This window comes from Gordionus sp. m RMFG-2023, chromosome 5, assembly GCF_954871325.1.
Source record: "Gordionus sp. m RMFG-2023 chromosome 5, tfGorSpeb1-WG-v2, whole genome shotgun sequence".
Classification (NCBI taxonomy): Eukaryota; Metazoa; Nematomorpha; class Gordioida; order Chordodea; family Parachordodidae; genus Gordionus; species Gordionus sp. m RMFG-2023.
The window spans coordinates 11,491,302-11,510,029 of NC_088779.1; the positions used below are offsets into that span (position 1 = coordinate 11,491,302).

Below are 18,728 nucleotides of genomic sequence, written 5' to 3' on the forward strand. Positions count from 1 at the left end.
TACACAATATATTTACAGCAAACTACAATCAACAAAATTTAAAGGCAAGCGCTACAACCATGGAAATTAAAAAAAAGAATCGTACTGAGCAAAACCATCAAAGATACGATACCATTATCAGTAAATTCTATTTTATACTTTCAATTTACACAATATATTTACAGCAAACTACAATCAACAAAATTTTAGGGCAAGCGCTACAACCATGGAAATTAAAAAAAAGAATCGTATTGAGCAAAACCATCAAAGATCCGATACCATTATCAGTAAATTCTATTTTATACTTTCAATTTACACAATATATTTACAGCAAACTACAATCAACAAAATTTTAGGGCAAGCGCTACAACCATAGAAATCAAAAAAACGAATCATATTGAGCAAAACCATCAAAGATCCGATACCATTATCAGTAAATTCTATTTTATACTTTCAATTTACACAATATATTTACAGCAAACTACAATCAACAAAATTTTAAGGCAAGCGCTACAACCATGGAAATTAAAAAAAAGAATCGTATTGAGCAAAACCATCAAAGATACGATACCATTATCAGTAAATTCTATTTTATGCTTTCAATTTACACAATATATTTACAGCAAACTACAATCAACAAAATTTTAAGGCAAGCGCTACAACCATGGAAATTAAAAAATCGAATCGTATTGAGCAAAACCATCAAAGATCCGATACCATTATCAGTAAATTCAATTTTATACTTTCAATTTACACAATATATTTACAGCAAACTACAATCAACAAAATTTTAAGGCAAGCGCTACAACCATGGAAATTAAAAAAAAGAATCGTACTGAGCAAAACCATCAAAGATACGATACCATTATCAGTAAATTCTATTTTATACTTTCAATTTACACAATATATTTACAGCAAACTACAATCAACAAAATTTTAGGGCAAGCGCTACAACCATGGAAATTAAAAAAAAGAATCGTATTGAGCAAAACCATCAAAGATACGATACCATTATCAGTAAATTCTATTTTATACTTTCAATTTACACAATATATTTACAGCAAACTACAATCAACAAAATTTTAGGGCAAGCGCTACAACCATAGAAATCAAAAAAACGAATCATATTGAGCAAAACCATCAAAGATCCGATACCATTATCAGTAAATTCTATTTTATACTTTCAATTTACACAATATATTTACAGCAAACTACAATCAACAAAATTTTAAGGCAAGCGCTACAACCATGGAAATTAAAAAAAGAATCGTATTGAGCAAAACCATCAAAGATACGATACCATTATCAGTAAATTCTATTTTATGCTTTCAATTTACACAATATATTTACAGCAAACTACAATCAACAAAATTTTAAGGCAAGCGCTACAACCATGGAAATTAAAAATCGAATCGTATTGAGCAAAACCATCAAAGATCCGATACCATTATCAGTAAATTCAATTTTATACTTTCAATTTACACAATATATTTACAGCAAACTACAATCAACAAAATTTTAAGGCAAGCGCTACAACCATGGAAATTAAAAAAAAGAATCGTATTGAGCAAAATCATCAAAGATCCGATACCATTATCAGTAAATTCTATTTTATACTTTCAATTTACACAATATATTTACAGCAAACTACAATCAACAAAATTTTAAGGCAAGCGCTACAACCATGGAAATTAAAAAAAAGAATCGTATTGAGCGAAACCATCAAAGATACGATACCATTATCAGTAAATTCTATTTTATGCTTTCAATTTATACAATATATTTACAGCAAACTACAATCAACAAAATTTTAAGGCAAGCGCTACAACCATGGAAATTAAAAAAACGAATCGTATTGAGCAAAACCATCAAAGATCCGATACCATTATCAGTAAATTCAATTTTATACTTTCAATTTACACAATATATTTACAGCAAACTACAATCAACAAAATTTTAAGGCAAGCGCTACAACCATGGAAATTAAAAAAAAGAATCGTATTGAGCAAAATCATCAAAGATCCGATACCATTATCAGTAAATTCTATTTTATACTTTAAATTTACACAATATATTTACAGCAAACTACAATCAACAAAATTTTAGGGCAAGCGCTACAACCATGGAAATTAAAAAAACGAATCGTATTGAGCAAAACCATCAAAGATCCGATACCATTATCAGTAAATTCTATTTTATACTTTCAATTTACACAATATATTTACAGCAAACTACAATCAACAAAATTTAAAGGCAAGCGCTACAACCATGGAAATTAAAAAAAAAGAATCGTATTGAGCAAAACCATCAAAGATACGATACCATTATCAGTAAATTCTATTTTATACTTTCAATTTACACAATATATTTACAGCAAACTACAATCAACAAAATTTTAGGGCAAGCGCTACAACCATATAAATCAAAAAAACGAATCATATTGAGCAAAACCATCAAAGATCCGATACCATTATCAGTAAATTCTATTTTATACTTTCAATTTACACAATATATTTACAGCAAATTACAATCAACACAATTTTAAGGCAAGCGCTACAACCATGGAAATTAAAAAAACGAATCGTATTGAGCAAAACCATCAAAGATCCGATACCATTATCAGTAAATTCTATTTTATACTTTCAATTTACACAATATATTTACAGCAAACTACAATCAACAAAATTTTAAGGCAAGCGCTACAACCATGGAAATTAAAAAAACGAATCGTATTGAGCAAAACCATCAAAGATCCGATACCATTATCAGTAAATTCTATTTTATACTTTCAATTTACACAATATATTTACAGCAAACTACAATCAACAAAATTTTAAGGCAAGCGCTACAACCATGGAAATTTAAAAAAAAGAATCGTATTGAGCAAAACCATCAATGATACGATACCATTATCAGTAAATTCTATTTTATACTTTCAATTTACACAATATATTTACAGCAAACTACAATCAACAAAATTTTAGGGCAAGCGCTACAACCATGGAAATTAAAAAAACGAATCGTATTGAGCAAAACCATCAAAGATCCGATACCATTATCAGTAAATTCTATTTTATACTTTCAATTTACACAATATATTTACAGCAAACTACAATCAACAAAATTTTAGGGCAAGCGCTTCAACCATGGAAATTAAAAAAAAGAATCGTATTGAGCAAAACCATCAAAGATCCGATACCATTATCAGTAAATTCTATTTTATACTTTTAATTTACACAATATATTTACAGCAAACTACAATCAACAAAATTTTAGGGCAAGCGCTACAACCATGGAAATTAAAAAAAAGAATCGTATTGAGCAAAAACCATCAAAGATCCGATACCATTATCAGTAAATTCTATTTTATACTTTCAATTTACACAATATATTTACAGCAAACTACAATCAACAAAATTTTAGGGCAAGCGCTTCAACCATGGAAATTAAAAAAAAGAATCGTATTGAGCAAAACCATCAAAGATCCGATACCATTATCAGTAAATTCTATTTTATACTTTTAATTTACACAATATATTTACAGCAAACTACAATCAACAAAATTTTAGGGCAAGCGCTTCAACCATGGAAATTAAAAAAAAGAATCGTATTGAGCAAAACCATCAAAGATCCGATACCATTATCAGTAAATTCTATTTTATACTTTCAATTTACACAATATATTTACAGCAAACTACAATCAACAAAATTTTAGGGCAAGCGCTACAACCATGGAAATTAAAAAAAAGAATCGTATTGAGCAAAACCATTAAAGATCCGATATCATTATCAGTAAATTCTATTTTATACTTTCAATTTACACAATATATTTACAGCAAACTACAATCAACGAAATTTTAGGGCAAGCGCTACAACCATGGAAATTAAAAAAAAACGAACCACATCGAGCAAAACCATCGATATTCCAGACGAATGCTTAAAAATCTAACATACCTCTCATTTTGAAATATCTTTAATCTCATTTTTAGTAAAATTTTTGATATTATAAAATTTACTATATTATATTTTTTATCTGGTTACAAATGCATATGTGTTGGAACCCAATAATCGTGAAGTCTTGACGTATATACAATTATTATTATATATTTTTTTATAATTCATATCTTTGTCTCTTTTTTTCTATTTCTTCCTTCTTTTTTTCATTCTTTTTTTCATTTCTTTGCTCTCCTATCCATCTCCTACCTTCACGCGGTGGGGAGTGAACAGAAATGCTGACTAACAGGAGCTCTGGTGGATAATACTGGTATTTGTGGAGTCAAGTTTACATGTAATAAATCTTAATTATTGGATGAAATTTTCTTTTAACTTTACCTGGCACCCATAATCCTTTCAAATGAGATAACTCTAATTCCCCGTCATTCTTGACGGGTTATTAGCCAGTATTAATATAAAACCCGTTCGAAGCCGAACAAAAGCGGGCTATAAAAATTTTTTAGTCGAGCCCCCTGAGATTGTAAAAGCTAGCGACGCCCCTGACTAATGTACTAATTAAAAAATATTGCTGAATCCTGATAAAAAAAAATTATCAGGCAATATAATTTTAATATAAGTATATCATTAATTTAATATATTTTACCTTAAATTTCAGGCAACTTTCAACATGTTCATCATACACGTAAACAGGGACAATCAGGTATTTATTTTTATTCATTATTTGCTTAAACCTGCCATCAAATTGCATATTTTTAATCTCTACATCACTCAAATGGCATTTTTTTATCCTGTCTTTTCTTGTAACATTTTTTTAAATAATAAATGGGATTTAATATGATAATATAGGGTTAGAGAATATCAATAGTTATTAATTATTTAATTCTAAGCTCCATTTGTCTCGTGTTCTTTGGTGAATTTTTCAAGATGGAGGCAGATCTAAGGGTAATAAGCAGGGACGTGGAACGGAACGTTCCGGGAACGAACTTTGAGTAAATTTATGAAACGGAATGTGTTTTCCGGAACCTTCCTAGAATTATGTTTCTTATTTATTTTTGTAATTAAAAAATAATTCTTTTAATCCATCCAACAGGTGCATATATTAAGTTTTTTTAATTTTCTAAATCCTTACAAATGGTCACCCTTTCCTTTTCTCCGATATGAATGGAAAACTGTAGAAAAATGGTGGCCTCATTAGAGCCGTTAAAGGAAGCAAGCTTAATGTTCCAAAGAGAGCATACTTCCAGGTGACTCTATAGGTCAATGGACCAAATGTAAAATAAGGCTTCAAAAAATTAATTGTTATCACAAACTTAACTTCCGATCTCAACAAAATGGAATAAATGCTAATGAATTAATTACCTTTTTCTGCCATATATCTAGATGTTATTTAAACCTTTTTTTGAACGAATAGAAAAATAATATCGTTATAAATCATTTATTGGAGAAATTGGAACATATTAAAAATTTTAAGGATAAAGATTTAAATATAATGTGATTCGAATAAATCTTCTGAAGGACAGGAAAATGATAAATTATAAATGTTTCTAGGATCCAAGGATAAAAATGAAAAACATAGCAAAACTTACAGAGAGGATGATATTTTAACAACTATAAAATTCAAATGGATCTTCTAAATAAATCAAAAAATTTGCTAGAATAACTAGCAATCCAATAAAATAAAAAATCCTATTATGATTTGGTCCAAATCGTATTAGCAACTACATGTAGCCAGGTAAGTGTTGAATTTTAGAATAACACTATATAGAACTGATAGAATGATAATCTTTTAGAAAAATTATTATTGCTTCGATGTAATGATTGATTCATTTAATGATTAGGTAACTCACTGAAACTTGGGGAAATTTTTAATATTAATTTATTTTTTTAAATAATTAAAAAAAAGATTTTTATTAAAAAAATAAGAAATAATATATGATCGTTGAATAATGGTGGAAATTTTTTGATGTAAATATTTCAAAGTTTCATTAATTAAAAGTTTTAAGAATTGCTACTTTTTTCGTTGAATTGACGTAATTTTAGATTTTGATGCAATAAGAATTTTTTTTAAATATTTTTTTATTCCACAGAACTGAAAGATAATCTTCCACTCATTTATATATATATGTGAATATTCTTATTTTCGTAATATTAAAAATATGTCAAATTTAAGTAAATTAATAATAAATGATATAAATTTATATAAAAATATTTATGTACTTAAAATTATATATATCTATTACAAGTTTGGTTTATTCAAATAAATTGCTTAATAATCTAGTATTTGATTTAATAGTCCTAACTTAGTAGCAACCAGCACACAACTATTATATTTTTAATGCAAAATTAAAGAATTGTGTAAATTTTCAGTAGAAAAAAATATGGAATTCTTAAAATTTTTGAGTAATGAAACTTTGAATTATTATTATTACATCAAAAAATTAACCCATATTATCCCGATCGCATATTTATTATTTTAAATAAAAAAAATATTGAAAAAAAAAATATTAGTAATTTCCCCGAGTTTCAGTGAGTTACCAATTAAATAAAGATAAATTACAATGTGTAGTTATAAAAAATATATTTAGATATTTTATTTTCCTGGGAACGTTCTGAAAGATGGAATAATTTTTTTGACCAGAACTGGAATATAAAAATGCCCTTGTTCTGGGTCCTTAGTAACAAATTTTATAGGTATAAGCAATATTTTAATCAGGAAATAAGATTATAAGTTGGTATGAGAACATGGAATATGAAAATTTTGATGATTTTAAGGTTAGAGATTGCCGAGAGCTGATGAGGCTTGGCCCCACCATTAAGTACTAGTGAGATATTACATTGACCTAGTATATTAGGATCAGGAAAAGTGGTAAAAAAATTATGCTGCATGTATTGAGTTTGAACACATTTGCCCCTTTTCTGCTTGCATTATGTTGCAAGCATTGGAATAGCCTGAATTTATTTAATGATGTGCCAAGTTAAAAATAGGAGGAAATACAGATTATTTTCATAATATGATCATAAAAAAATAATCAGAGCAAAGAGTTATTTTCCTAGCAATTAATAATGTAGTTGGTGTTGAGATAAAGTTGACTGTAAAGGGTTTCTAGTCATTCAATTTTGAATGAATATGTCCAAGTTTATTGAGATGTTTTGAGATTAAATTGGAGTCAGCACTCCAATTACAACTCACATAGATGAGAGCAAGGAAAAGAGTAATTTGAGGTATGAATTTATGAAAAATCAATTGTGAACTCAAATTATGCTTGAGTGATGTGACAAGTCATAAACTCACATGTTTATAATCATCATAGATGCATTAATACAACCTGATTTCAATTTGGAGTAGAGAAATTTATACTTAAGTCGTGAAAAGCTAAGAATTAAATAATTAACTCATAAAAACCTGGGTCACAAAAATTATGAATGTGAACTCAAATTATTTTAATGTACAATAAAAATAAAGATTTTAAAAATGTTTAGGTTGCTTATGGGTAGTCTCCTATAGAGTCCGTATAAATATCCAAGCTATAGCTATAGAGGTCAAAATTTTAGGTTCAGCCATATTCATCTTATATTATTTAATATTTAAAAAAGGGATATTTCTAGAATAAACTATATTTAGTGATCTAATACCCAATATCCATATCAAACAATTACATCATTTTATAAAGAAATATTTATCTAGAAACAAGAATATAATAAATTTGTGTCTATTAAAACATAGATTAAGTGAATTTATACTTATCATTTTAAATTTACTAAAAAAAATTTATTGATGAGACTTGAAAGTAATATGTAAGAGCATTCTACTTTATTGAGATTATTTTTAGACTTGTTTGATTAATTTTAATCAACAATAAATTTGTAATTTTATGTTTGGCACTAATTCTATAATAATGAAAATGAAGGAAAACAAATGAGGAAACTTTATTATAATATTTAATTCATATTTTATTTTAAAATTTCATTTAAATATTTTTTCTATTCAGAAAGAAAATTATAAATAAATATTTATTACCCTATGCTTAATATATTATTACTTTTCTAACTAATCTCTTTTCAGGATTTAGTCCATATTAAGCCTAGCAATGCTAAATATTTGTGTGATAAAATATGGGAAATTTAAAATCTTTTGCCATAATTTTAGATAGATCACAAATAACTTAATAAAAGTAACTTAAGCCATATTGTGAAAATTTTTTAACAAAATATGCTGCCCTTAAAAAAAAAGAAATTTCCCTTTAAATATGAGTGTAGTGATGTCATGCTTAAATAATTTAAGGTTATTAGTATTAAAAATATTGTTTCATTTTTTTTTACAATGTTGAATGAGTTCCATCCCATATAAATAATATCAAGCCTCCTTTGTATAATGAGCACCTTCCTACAATTTGACAATTTATATCCAAATATTGGTTAATATTCTTGTCCAGTTGATCCAAACAAACTGGCTTGTTAAAGGGAACTTTTGATTTAATATTAACTGTCATTAAAAATTTTTGCAAGATATAAACCTTAATCTTTTTTAATTTAGGAAAGATATAAATATATACTCTCTCTTTGTCATAAATGGTGAAGGTAAAATTTTGTGGATAATGGGATAATGGATATATTTCATTTTTTTCTTGATATTGACCACAAAAAATCAAATAAGAAAATCCAACAAAACCAACTGCAATTAATTTATTTTTATTTTCTTCAAACTAATATGTATTTATTTTAAAACCAGATAATAAAATTAACTTTAACTCGATGTAGTCTTATAATATTTCCAGGTTTTAAAAAGTTTTCAGCATTTGAAATTTCACAGAATAAATTACAGGTTATTGTTTGTCCAGGTTGTAATGATTCATCAAATATTTTAATTGAGGTATAAATTTTGTTATCAGAGGTATAAGATTGTTCTTTGGCAGAGTTTATAATCCCATATACATTTGATTTTTGATTTAAGGTTATATCTGATAACAATGTGTATTTTATCATTTTTAGTGTCTTATGATATGATTTATTAATATAAAGAATGTGAACAAAAGAAAAGAAGCATCACATCATAATCATACTATTAACACTTATGTAACAAACCAATTGCACTATTTTATATTATGTAACATTACGATATTCAAGTATGTAATTAATTTATACTTATATTATTATAATGAATTATATACATATAGTTGGTATTATAAATAAAATAAATTTTATTTTATGTTGACTCCCATACTATCATTTAAGAATGGGATTAGATTTAACAAAATATTATCTATATAGATATAAGTTTATAGTTGAAAACATTTAAATTTAATTTAACATGATTATTTCAAATATTTAGTTTGAAATTATTTTTGCATTTTGTAAAAAAAGGTTTTATTCGTCAATACTTGCGGTATATTTAAATTTTTATTCTTCAATTTTATTAAAATTTAATTATAATTTTTATTTGTAAGTACCTAAATTAAATGAATGATAATCTTAAAAAAGCAGTTCATAAAAATTTATATACATGTCATGATGATAATAATATACCACAATTGGTAAGAAAATCATATATGATCGAAAATGATCAAAGCAAACAAATTTTTAAAAAACCAATTCCAAGAATTTGCAATAATAAGGAATTATTTCAAAATAACAATGGTAAAGAAAATACGATTATTAGTCGGTCCAGAAGTATTGAAATGACTGGAGTGATTAGGGAAGATACAAAATCTTATATAAAACATGAAATTGCCAGAAATAATTATAAGTCAATTTATGGAGTACATAATTTTACAAAAATATCAGCAATGAGTAAAGATCCTGAAAACCATAATGGTTTAAAACCAAAAATTTATAATAAAGGTTTGACTGGATCCTTAGCAAAAAGTAACATTCACTCCCATTTTGATCATGAAAAAGATATTTATGTGAAAACAAATCCAAAAGAAGTTATTAATAAAGTTAATATATTAAAGATAGAACCCAAAAATGAGTTGAAGGATCTACAACTAGACAAAAATAATTTAGTAAAAGAACCTCTAAAAACTTTGGAAGAAAATAAAAACATTTCATTATCTGATCAGCCTGGCCACCATAGTAAACTTCTCAATACTATATATGTAAATCAAAATATTCAAGCAAAAGTTGAGGCTTATAAGAAATATATTTTATGTAACCCTTTAAATCTTATGCAACAAAAAACTAATTTCGATGTTGCTCTTACAAATATCACAAATACAAAACAAATAGTCAAAAAAAAGTTAGATGATAAAACTGAAGACATCAAAATCAAAGAGAGCATAAATTACAATAATCCTCCACACACCAATTCATCATCAAGCAGGTTTTTTTATGGGGTTGTATTTTAAATTCATTTATACCAGAGAACACAGGTATCAATTGCATGGCCTGACCAAGGTTTATAAAAAAAAATTTGGCAAGACTTAGACTAATTAATATTTTATTTTTCTCATAACCATCTTTGAATTCCATAAAAAAAAAATTCATTCAAAAAAAGCAGTTGACCAACTTTCATGAATTATTTAGTATATTTTCTTTTTTTATTCTCCAAAAGTTATACATCTAAATTAAAATATGCCAATTTTCATTGCTAAATGTAGATAGTTAAATGCTCAATTTAGCCAATTTTTAAAATGGCTAAGTCAAGATTTTAGCCAAAATATTATCTGTGGGTGAAATAGTGGTTGTTAAAGACATATGGGAATTCTGTGTTTGAGTTAATATTTGAAATAAGCAGTTAAGTTGGATGTAATGTTGTGTTATTTCAGCTTTGATTTTATTTATAGTGACGTACTGTTTAGTTGTTAAAATATTTTTTGTTTAGTTAATTAATATTTTGTATAGTGTTATGTTAATTAATGTAAATATATATAGTAAAGTGAATTTTTCAATTATTTTAATTAATTATTTTTGCATGTTTTAATGATGAGTTTTAGATTAACTAAATATGTTTAAGTAAAGTATAATATACTGGGGGTGGTGATATTGTTGTTATGGAATGGAAGTTTCTATATTGGCAGGAAAGAGTACCAAAATAGGAGTGGACATAGTGGTCATATTATGATGTTTTGTCCCAATTAAGCTGACAGAGTGAGATGCACTGGATGTGATAGATTTGGGAATATTAAGGAAAATTATAATATGGGAAATGTGAATATTAGAGAAGGGTTCCCACATAGGGGAGAAGTATCAGGTGCCATTAATATGAGAATGAAAATGAAGGCAGTGGTGAGGAAATGTGTAAGGTAGGTGAAATTGTATGTTAAATGCCAGAAAGAAGGGCATGGGATTGTGAAATGAAGTAACTCTATGATGGCAATAGAATGCAGGCTGGGAGTTTGGAACAAAAGGAGGTGAGCATGAAGGTAGGAAGATGGAAATGTGGGGTGCGGATGTTGCATAGAGATGGATATATATATAATATATATCTGACAATCTTTGCATATAACTTGATTGTGAATAAAATTTTCTGGGCATCCCAAATCAGACAACAATTAGGTGGGATTATATATTAAAATGGTGTACAACAGGGTTAGCAGTAACACGAATATTTGAATTTAAAATACAAATATTTTTTTTGTATTTATATTTATTTGAATATTTTAAAAATTATTTATATTTTTAATACTAAATATTTAATTATTTATAACGCATTTTTAAATTTTTGCATAAAAATAGTTTAAACATATTTAACGTATCACTTTCAGCGACTTTTATAAATGGCTAATTTCAGATTTTTGCCAAGGTATTGAGCATCTATTGGCGAATTTATAATTTAGCCGTTTAAAAAAATCGACTAGATCGGGCTATTTAACAACATTACATTCGTCATACACTTTGTGCCTATATTTTGAGATGATAAACATTGATAATAAAAGACAAAATATTGGCGAAATTTTTTACCCGTTTAAAAAAAATCGACTAGATCAGGACATTTAACAACATTACATTCATTATAAACTTTATTCTCATATTTTAAATGAGATGATTAACATTTTGATAATAAAAAACAAAATACATTTAATCATTAAAATTTAGTTTGTTTTTTTTGAATAGAAAAGCTAATTATAATAAATTCTGTTGTACTGAGCCAATAACTTTATAACATGTTGATGATGAATAAATCGATCTAGTGTTGTTAACGGCTCGTTTTGAGCCGATTTTTAAAACGGCTAACTATATTTTATCCAGAAAAATATTACACAAGCCTAAGATTTTACTCATAGCTCAATGATTTAAACATCCATTAGGGTAGAAATCGGCTCAAAACTAGCTGTTTAACAACACTAAAAGAGCCTATATTTTAATAGTATTTTGTAATATAATTATATAGGAAAAAATGGTGTGTGAATGATTTCGAAGTTGGAAGACCTCTAGGTAGAGGAAAATTCGGAAATGTTTATTTGGCTCGAGAAAAACAAACCAAATTTATCGTTGCTCTCAAAGTTTTATAACTAATTTTTTATTTATAATTGCTTTGTTTTTTTACAAAAATAATTTACAGGTACTATTTAAAAATTCTTTGGCGGAAGCTAACATAGAGCATCAGGTCAGGCGTGAAATCGAAATTCAATCTCATTTAAGGTTTTGCATATTATTTAAAAATTTGAACATATTTTTTTTACGCAGGCACCCAAATATACTAAAACTTTATGGCTATTTTTATGATTCGTCTAAAGTCTATTTAATCTTGGAACATGCTCCACAGGGTGAGTTGTACAAGAAATTAAAAGAATGTAAACGGTTTGAAAAAACTATTTCCGCAAATGTAAGTCACTTTGATTGGTGCGGGGGGGGGGGGTTATTATCTTTGAAATAATCTCACTTTTTTTTAAATAGAGGAAAAAATAATATTATATTGTGTGCTTATAAAATATCATTACATTGCTAAATAAACATTTTTTCTTCAATTAATATCAATGATCAATTTTTTATTAACCCCATTATATTGATATATTGGGTAAATATAATATGAACCAAACTTACTCACCTATACAAGGCATTACGGAATATCCAATAGAAATAAGGAAGTGAAATTAAGCCAATAGAGCTAGGGGAATTTTTTTGCTTAAAATATTTTCAATACTTGTTTATTTATACTTTAAGTACGTGTATCAAATAGCGGACGCTTTAAAGTACTGTCACGCGAAAAATGTAATCCATCGGGATATTAAACCCGAAAATTTACTCCTTGGTATGAATGGCGATATCAAATTAGCCGATTTTGGATGGTCTGTCCATGCCCCAGATTCAAAGTTTATAATTAACCTATTAACTAATTTCTTCTTTATATGATACAATAGTATTTATATATTCCATTATTTTGGGGGCAAAAAACATTGTCGTTCGAGTTCGCCAGTTCTAAATAAGTTATATAATTATTAACACGTTAAATACATTTAAATTAAAATGATTGTTAATTATTCATTAACAAAGACTAATGAGTAATTATATATAGTTAGCCTCTTACCATACCTAACTTTTTTTTGTACATAATGATTCATTCACACGAACAGCAAATAACTTATTGACATTAAAACATGTTTGTTTATCTTTTAACGCAGGCTTTATATTTTAACATCGATCGATTAGATGTTTTACAATGACCTCATCTATTGGATACATATATTTTACTTTACCATACATTTAATTCCTAAATAAAATTATTTAAATATTTGAATCGCTTGCTCAGTCAGTACTGATAGAAATATGGAATTTTAAAATATTAAATAGAAATAGTGGAGCCCAAGCCATGACATTGCTCAATTTATTTATATTAGTTAGAGACCTGCATTTTAATTTTTTTAAATATACCTGGGCCAGGCCTTAAAATTTTTTTTAAAAAAAAATATCCCTGCATGACCTAAATTTTTTTTGAAGTTACCCGGGCTGTATATTTAAAACCCGAATAATTTTAATCACCATTAATAGCTACAAAAATTAAGAATAAAAATATTTGAAAAAACAGGGCTGGGCCATGCAAATGGTACCTCTACAGGTTTCTGATTTAGCCCAAGCGATTTTATGCAGGGATCCATATCTGAACCGTGAAATCAGCATTAACTCTTATAATTTCAGAATCTAGAATTAGTAAAAGTGTTGGTGACCCGAATCAAACCTCTAAAATATTTGGAAACCGATTTGAATCTTTTGATTAGAAAGTTCTATTAAAGATTATTATCAATCAATTCCGATAATTTTCATATAGTCTTTTTAGAGATGTTTATACATTTATGGAAGTATTCCCAACCTTCGAATTTATTATTTCCCCTTATTGATATGATTTGATAGAGGGAATCTAATAAAATAAACCTGTTTTTGTTGATTTTAGTGATAAACAAAAAAATGTGCCTTCCTTCCTACATATTCGAGATCTGCAAAAAATTTTGGACAAGTTGTTCAACCGAATTTTGCCCGGCCCGATCCGTTATAAAATTTTAATTTCCCCAGCCCCTTAAAATTTTGAAAAATCCGTCCCATCCTTTTAAATTTTTTGTACGAATTTTCCGGCCCGTTATTAAAATACAAAGAAAATAGGCTATTGTAATTTATTTTTAGAAAGTCTTAATCAAAACATAAACCTGGAATTCAAAAAAATATCACTAAATGTCCTGGCTGACCTATTAAAATTTTACAAAAACTCGAGATTTTGGTGGCCCTGCCTGATTTTTTTATGTATAAATTGTTTAGCCCAGCCAAATAAATTATGTGTATGAATTGTCCGGCCCATTTTAATTTCTTAAAAGATTTGCCACATCCGCCGGCTGCTTTGCAGATTTCTACTGTACATAATTCCAATGAGTTTTTAATTTGTATGTAAAAGAGTTTAATCCAATTTTTAAAGTTCGAACCTAAGTTATATTATTATTTTGTGCTAGCCGAATCTTAATCCTAAGCCGATTTTTATCTGAACTTACCTGATTTTAATAATGGAGTAGATTAATTATTTTTTATATTTTACTACTCATCAAAATATTTTAAAATTGGTATCAAATTCATTTTCATTGGTTCTTAAAAGCGTTAAAAAAGGAAATCCTTAAGAAAAACAGGAAATTTTTTGGACCATATGTTGTTTATTATATATATAGGTAATTTTTTATTTGAATACATTACATAGGAGAGCCACATTATGTGGGACCATCGATTATCTTTCGCCAGAAATGATATTAAGTTTACCCCACGATTCCGCCGTGGATCTATGGTGCCTAGGGGTATTGTGCTATGAATTTTTAGCCGGTATATATTCCAACTTGAAATAAATGTATTTTACATGTTATCTTGTTTTACATATCGCCTTAATAAGTAAAATTGTATTTTTCCATTGCTCTTTGTTAATATTTTAGAACTATTATATCTTATTTATAAAATCCCTAAGGGCTGAGTAACAAAGCAAAACATTTTGTATTTCAAAACCACTGCGCATTTTGTTTTTGATTTTTTCTAATGGGCAAAAACTAGGGTTGACATATCAATAATTTATTGAATAAAAATTATAATTTAAATCAATTTTCTTTTTTATTTGTATTTTAAATCATTATTAGATATACCAATTTAAAACATTTTATTATACTTCACTTTAACATACAAGCCCCTGTGAAGGGGGTGGCAGAGACCTGGAGCAGCCAAATTTTGGTTCTTATACAGTTATTTTAATTTCCCTAGTTTACATTTAAATTTATTTTTTTTGTTTATTTGGATTTCTATTTTTCTTATTGTCAATTTTTTTTATCAATTTAGATTTGCTTTTCTTAGAGCTTTAATAGATTGAGGTTTTTAGGACCACTGAATTTATTTTTATTCCGGGCCGCCAAAATATCTTAGCATAGATTATACTATATTTTAAATATAAGTTTAGTGGAAATATCAAGAATCTCTAAATTATTTCAATCTATTTTTATTATTGATATATTCAATATTTTGATGTTAAAAAGATTTGCATTTGCAGTTTTTATATAAATTTTAATTTTTGATTCTAATTTACATTAAATTAAAATTCAATCACAAATGATTACATTAAATAATATGTGAGCAAAGAGTGATAATTATATAACATAAAGTACCTTTTAATCAAATCAAAATCTCTTAAAATTTTACAGGAAAATAGATGTCTATTTTTCTCCAGGGTATACATTAAGAAGTTATTTTATTTAGCTCGAATGTTGGCAAATTATAATTAACCGCAAATGAATTAATTATTATTATGATATATAATAGATAATTGATTACTTATAAATACAAAATTCATAAATATAAAAATAAAATTTTTTGGGTTCTGGTAATAGTTTTAATTTTGCCCGGTATATTTTGTAAAAAATTTAAAGTTCTCTTGACAATTGTTTAAGGGAAGAGATAACGATTTGTAAAACAATATAATTTGTTAATTTAAACTATTTGTTTTTCTCAGCTATATCAACTATATTAGAATTTATATTTTTTTGGAAAGGAAGAGACTTATGTGAAGTCCCAGATTAAGGACTTACTTAAGCACCAAGGTGCTGAAGTCAAACCATCTACAGCCATCATCTTTTTGTTAAATTATCAGGCTCTATGATATTCGATATTCGGGCTCTCATAAGAGTATGGCTAATTAAATTAATTGCTGCATGCTTTGCACCTTCACATTGACTATAGATATAATTAGGATCATGTCTCCTGGTTGAAAGATGTTACATCGAATTTTGTGGCCTTGAAACTCTTAATTGTGCATCTGTGATTTAATAATGTTTCCAACCATTTATGCATGTGTTTAGTTGAACGATTTTATATCCAATTCTGGGGCCTATGACAATTATTAACTGTTCATCTGATAAGAAGTTTCCAAGTTGATAATGCTTCCACCATTCATAACCAATAGTAGAATCAACATTTTGAAATTGTATATATTCCAAAGGAGGATTCGATTAGATTTTAATTAAAGGTTCAAATAACGGTTCAGTATGTAAAAAATTATATTGGTTACGGTTCTTTAGAAAAAATTTACAAAGGTTCGGTTCGGTTCAGCTAATTATAAAGGTTCATTACGGTTAGAAATTTTTTTTTATTGAAGCAACACCATCGTCTAATTTATTTTTATTATAAGCATATATGAATTATATATAAAAAAATTATAATATATTATCTAATATAAATGGATTCATATTTGTTTGTTGTGACGATAACACAAATTTTAGCCCCGAAAAGGCCCTTTCTACAGAAACTTGTGTTGCGGGAATCGCCAGTACTATAAGAGCAACTTTATATAATTCAGGATATTCAAAATTTTTTGATTTTTAAAATATAAAAACTGAACCGGTTTAACCTTTTTTATAAAGGTTATTTTTACTCCTTCAAAAAATTATTATATCGGTTCGGTTACGGTTCTGATATTTAAAACGGTTTATAAGGGTTTAACGGTTCACTCCGGGTTCCTGTTTTTAACTAAACTAACTTTTGATTGTAGGGTTATACCCTTATGTTGTTTAAAAAAATTTTATATACTTTAAATTTGGTATTTTTTAAATATAAACAATAATAATCTATCACTTTGATAAAATAAATAATTATGATAGGAAATCCTCCTTTTTATTCCACTAAAGTCAATGATACGTATGCCAAAATAACGAGAGTTCTCTACACCTTTCCTTGTGATGGATTTGACGATGGCTCAAGAGATTTGATTAAATCAGTTAAAAAATTATTATAAAGTTTATTGGTTGCTAATATAATATTCGTATTTTTATAATAAAACAGCAGCATTTCACCTAATATAAATGTTTTTTTTGCGTCCCTTTTTTGCCTTATTAACATGCATTAAAAAGAAATCTCCTTGCTAATTATATTTTTCCCCCTTCATACAGTGTTCCTTTATAATTTTTTTAAAAATTAGATTTTATAATAATATTAGGCAGGTTTTATATTTTTAAATCCTGGCCAAGTTTTGCATAAATAATTTGGAAATTTTTTTAAAAATCTCTCATTCGATTTTTATTCTCAAGTATTAGTTGATAAAAAAAATTATCAATAACTTATGATCCTTAAATGTCTTATTAAATTATCCATGAGTCATGTCATGATATTATTTCTTATATTTTTTCCATTTATTTCTTTTTCCTAACAATAAGGCGACGAGATTGCAAATATTTATCAAGAATATTTTGTGCGTCGTTACTCATGATGTCGCTCCATACTTTGAATTTTGACCGACATCTAGTGTTGTTAAACGACTCTATTTGAAATAAGATTTTAGCCAAAACAATATTACGTAAGCCTCGAGATTCCGCTAATAGATGTCCAAACCTTTCTGCCATCTATAAGAAAAATTTTACGAATTATTTGTTGGTTAAAATTTTTATTTAGTCGTTTTTAAAAAATTGAGCCATTTGACAACACTACAGACACCCCAAAACAGCCTATATTAAGCTATGAATTAATTTTTATAAATAAATACAAAAATCTAAAAAATATTTTTTATTTAAATAATTAGCTTTTAAAGAAGAATCCAAAGGAACGTTTATCTTTGGGAGAAGTAATGCAACACTTTTGGATCCAAGCAAACATGACTAAAATAAATAAGGAACTCAAGAAATAACTTAATTATTCCAATTTTTTAAGGATAGAAAAAGAGTTCTCCATTTGAATTTGACCATAAAATCAATAAAATTATTTATTTGACTGTGATTTTATTTTATAAAAATTATTTTTTTTAAAAAATAATTCATAATTTTAGCATAAACTGGGATGCATAATTTATCTTATATTATCACATTTAATATTACCTTGTAATTTATTATATTTCTCTATTTTTGAATATTATAAATTAA

General features: G+C 26.8%; 2 protein-coding genes across 2 annotated transcripts in view; one reads left to right on the forward strand and one right to left on the reverse strand.

Annotated features, from left to right (window-relative positions):
• Nucleotides 1-8,832, reverse strand: part of LOC135930437 (uncharacterized) — a 31,840-nt gene extending 23,008 nt beyond the window's left edge. The window contains exons 1-4 of the mRNA XM_065467233.1: nt 8,677-8,832; nt 8,487-8,636; nt 8,254-8,447; nt 4,577-4,730 (exon numbers count right to left, since the gene is read on the reverse strand). Of these exons, the coding sequence (XP_065323305.1) occupies nt 4,577-4,730; nt 8,254-8,423 (324 nt within the window). The 5' untranslated portion in view covers nt 8,424-8,447; nt 8,487-8,636; nt 8,677-8,832. The remainder of the gene's footprint in view (nt 1-4,576; nt 4,731-8,253; nt 8,448-8,486; nt 8,637-8,676) is intronic.
• A 647-nt stretch (nt 8,833-9,479) lies between these two features.
• On the forward strand, nt 9,480-18,496 carry LOC135930160 (aurora kinase C-like). Its single transcript, XM_065466942.1, has 8 exons — nt 9,480-10,252; nt 12,263-12,374; nt 12,434-12,513; nt 12,559-12,697; nt 13,036-13,184; nt 15,047-15,165; nt 17,478-17,593; nt 18,392-18,496. The coding sequence occupies exons 1-8, from the start codon at nt 9,480-9,482 to the stop codon at nt 18,494-18,496; spliced, it is 1,593 nt and encodes a 530-aa protein (XP_065323014.1).
• Nucleotides 18,497-18,728: the final 232 nt, after the last annotated feature.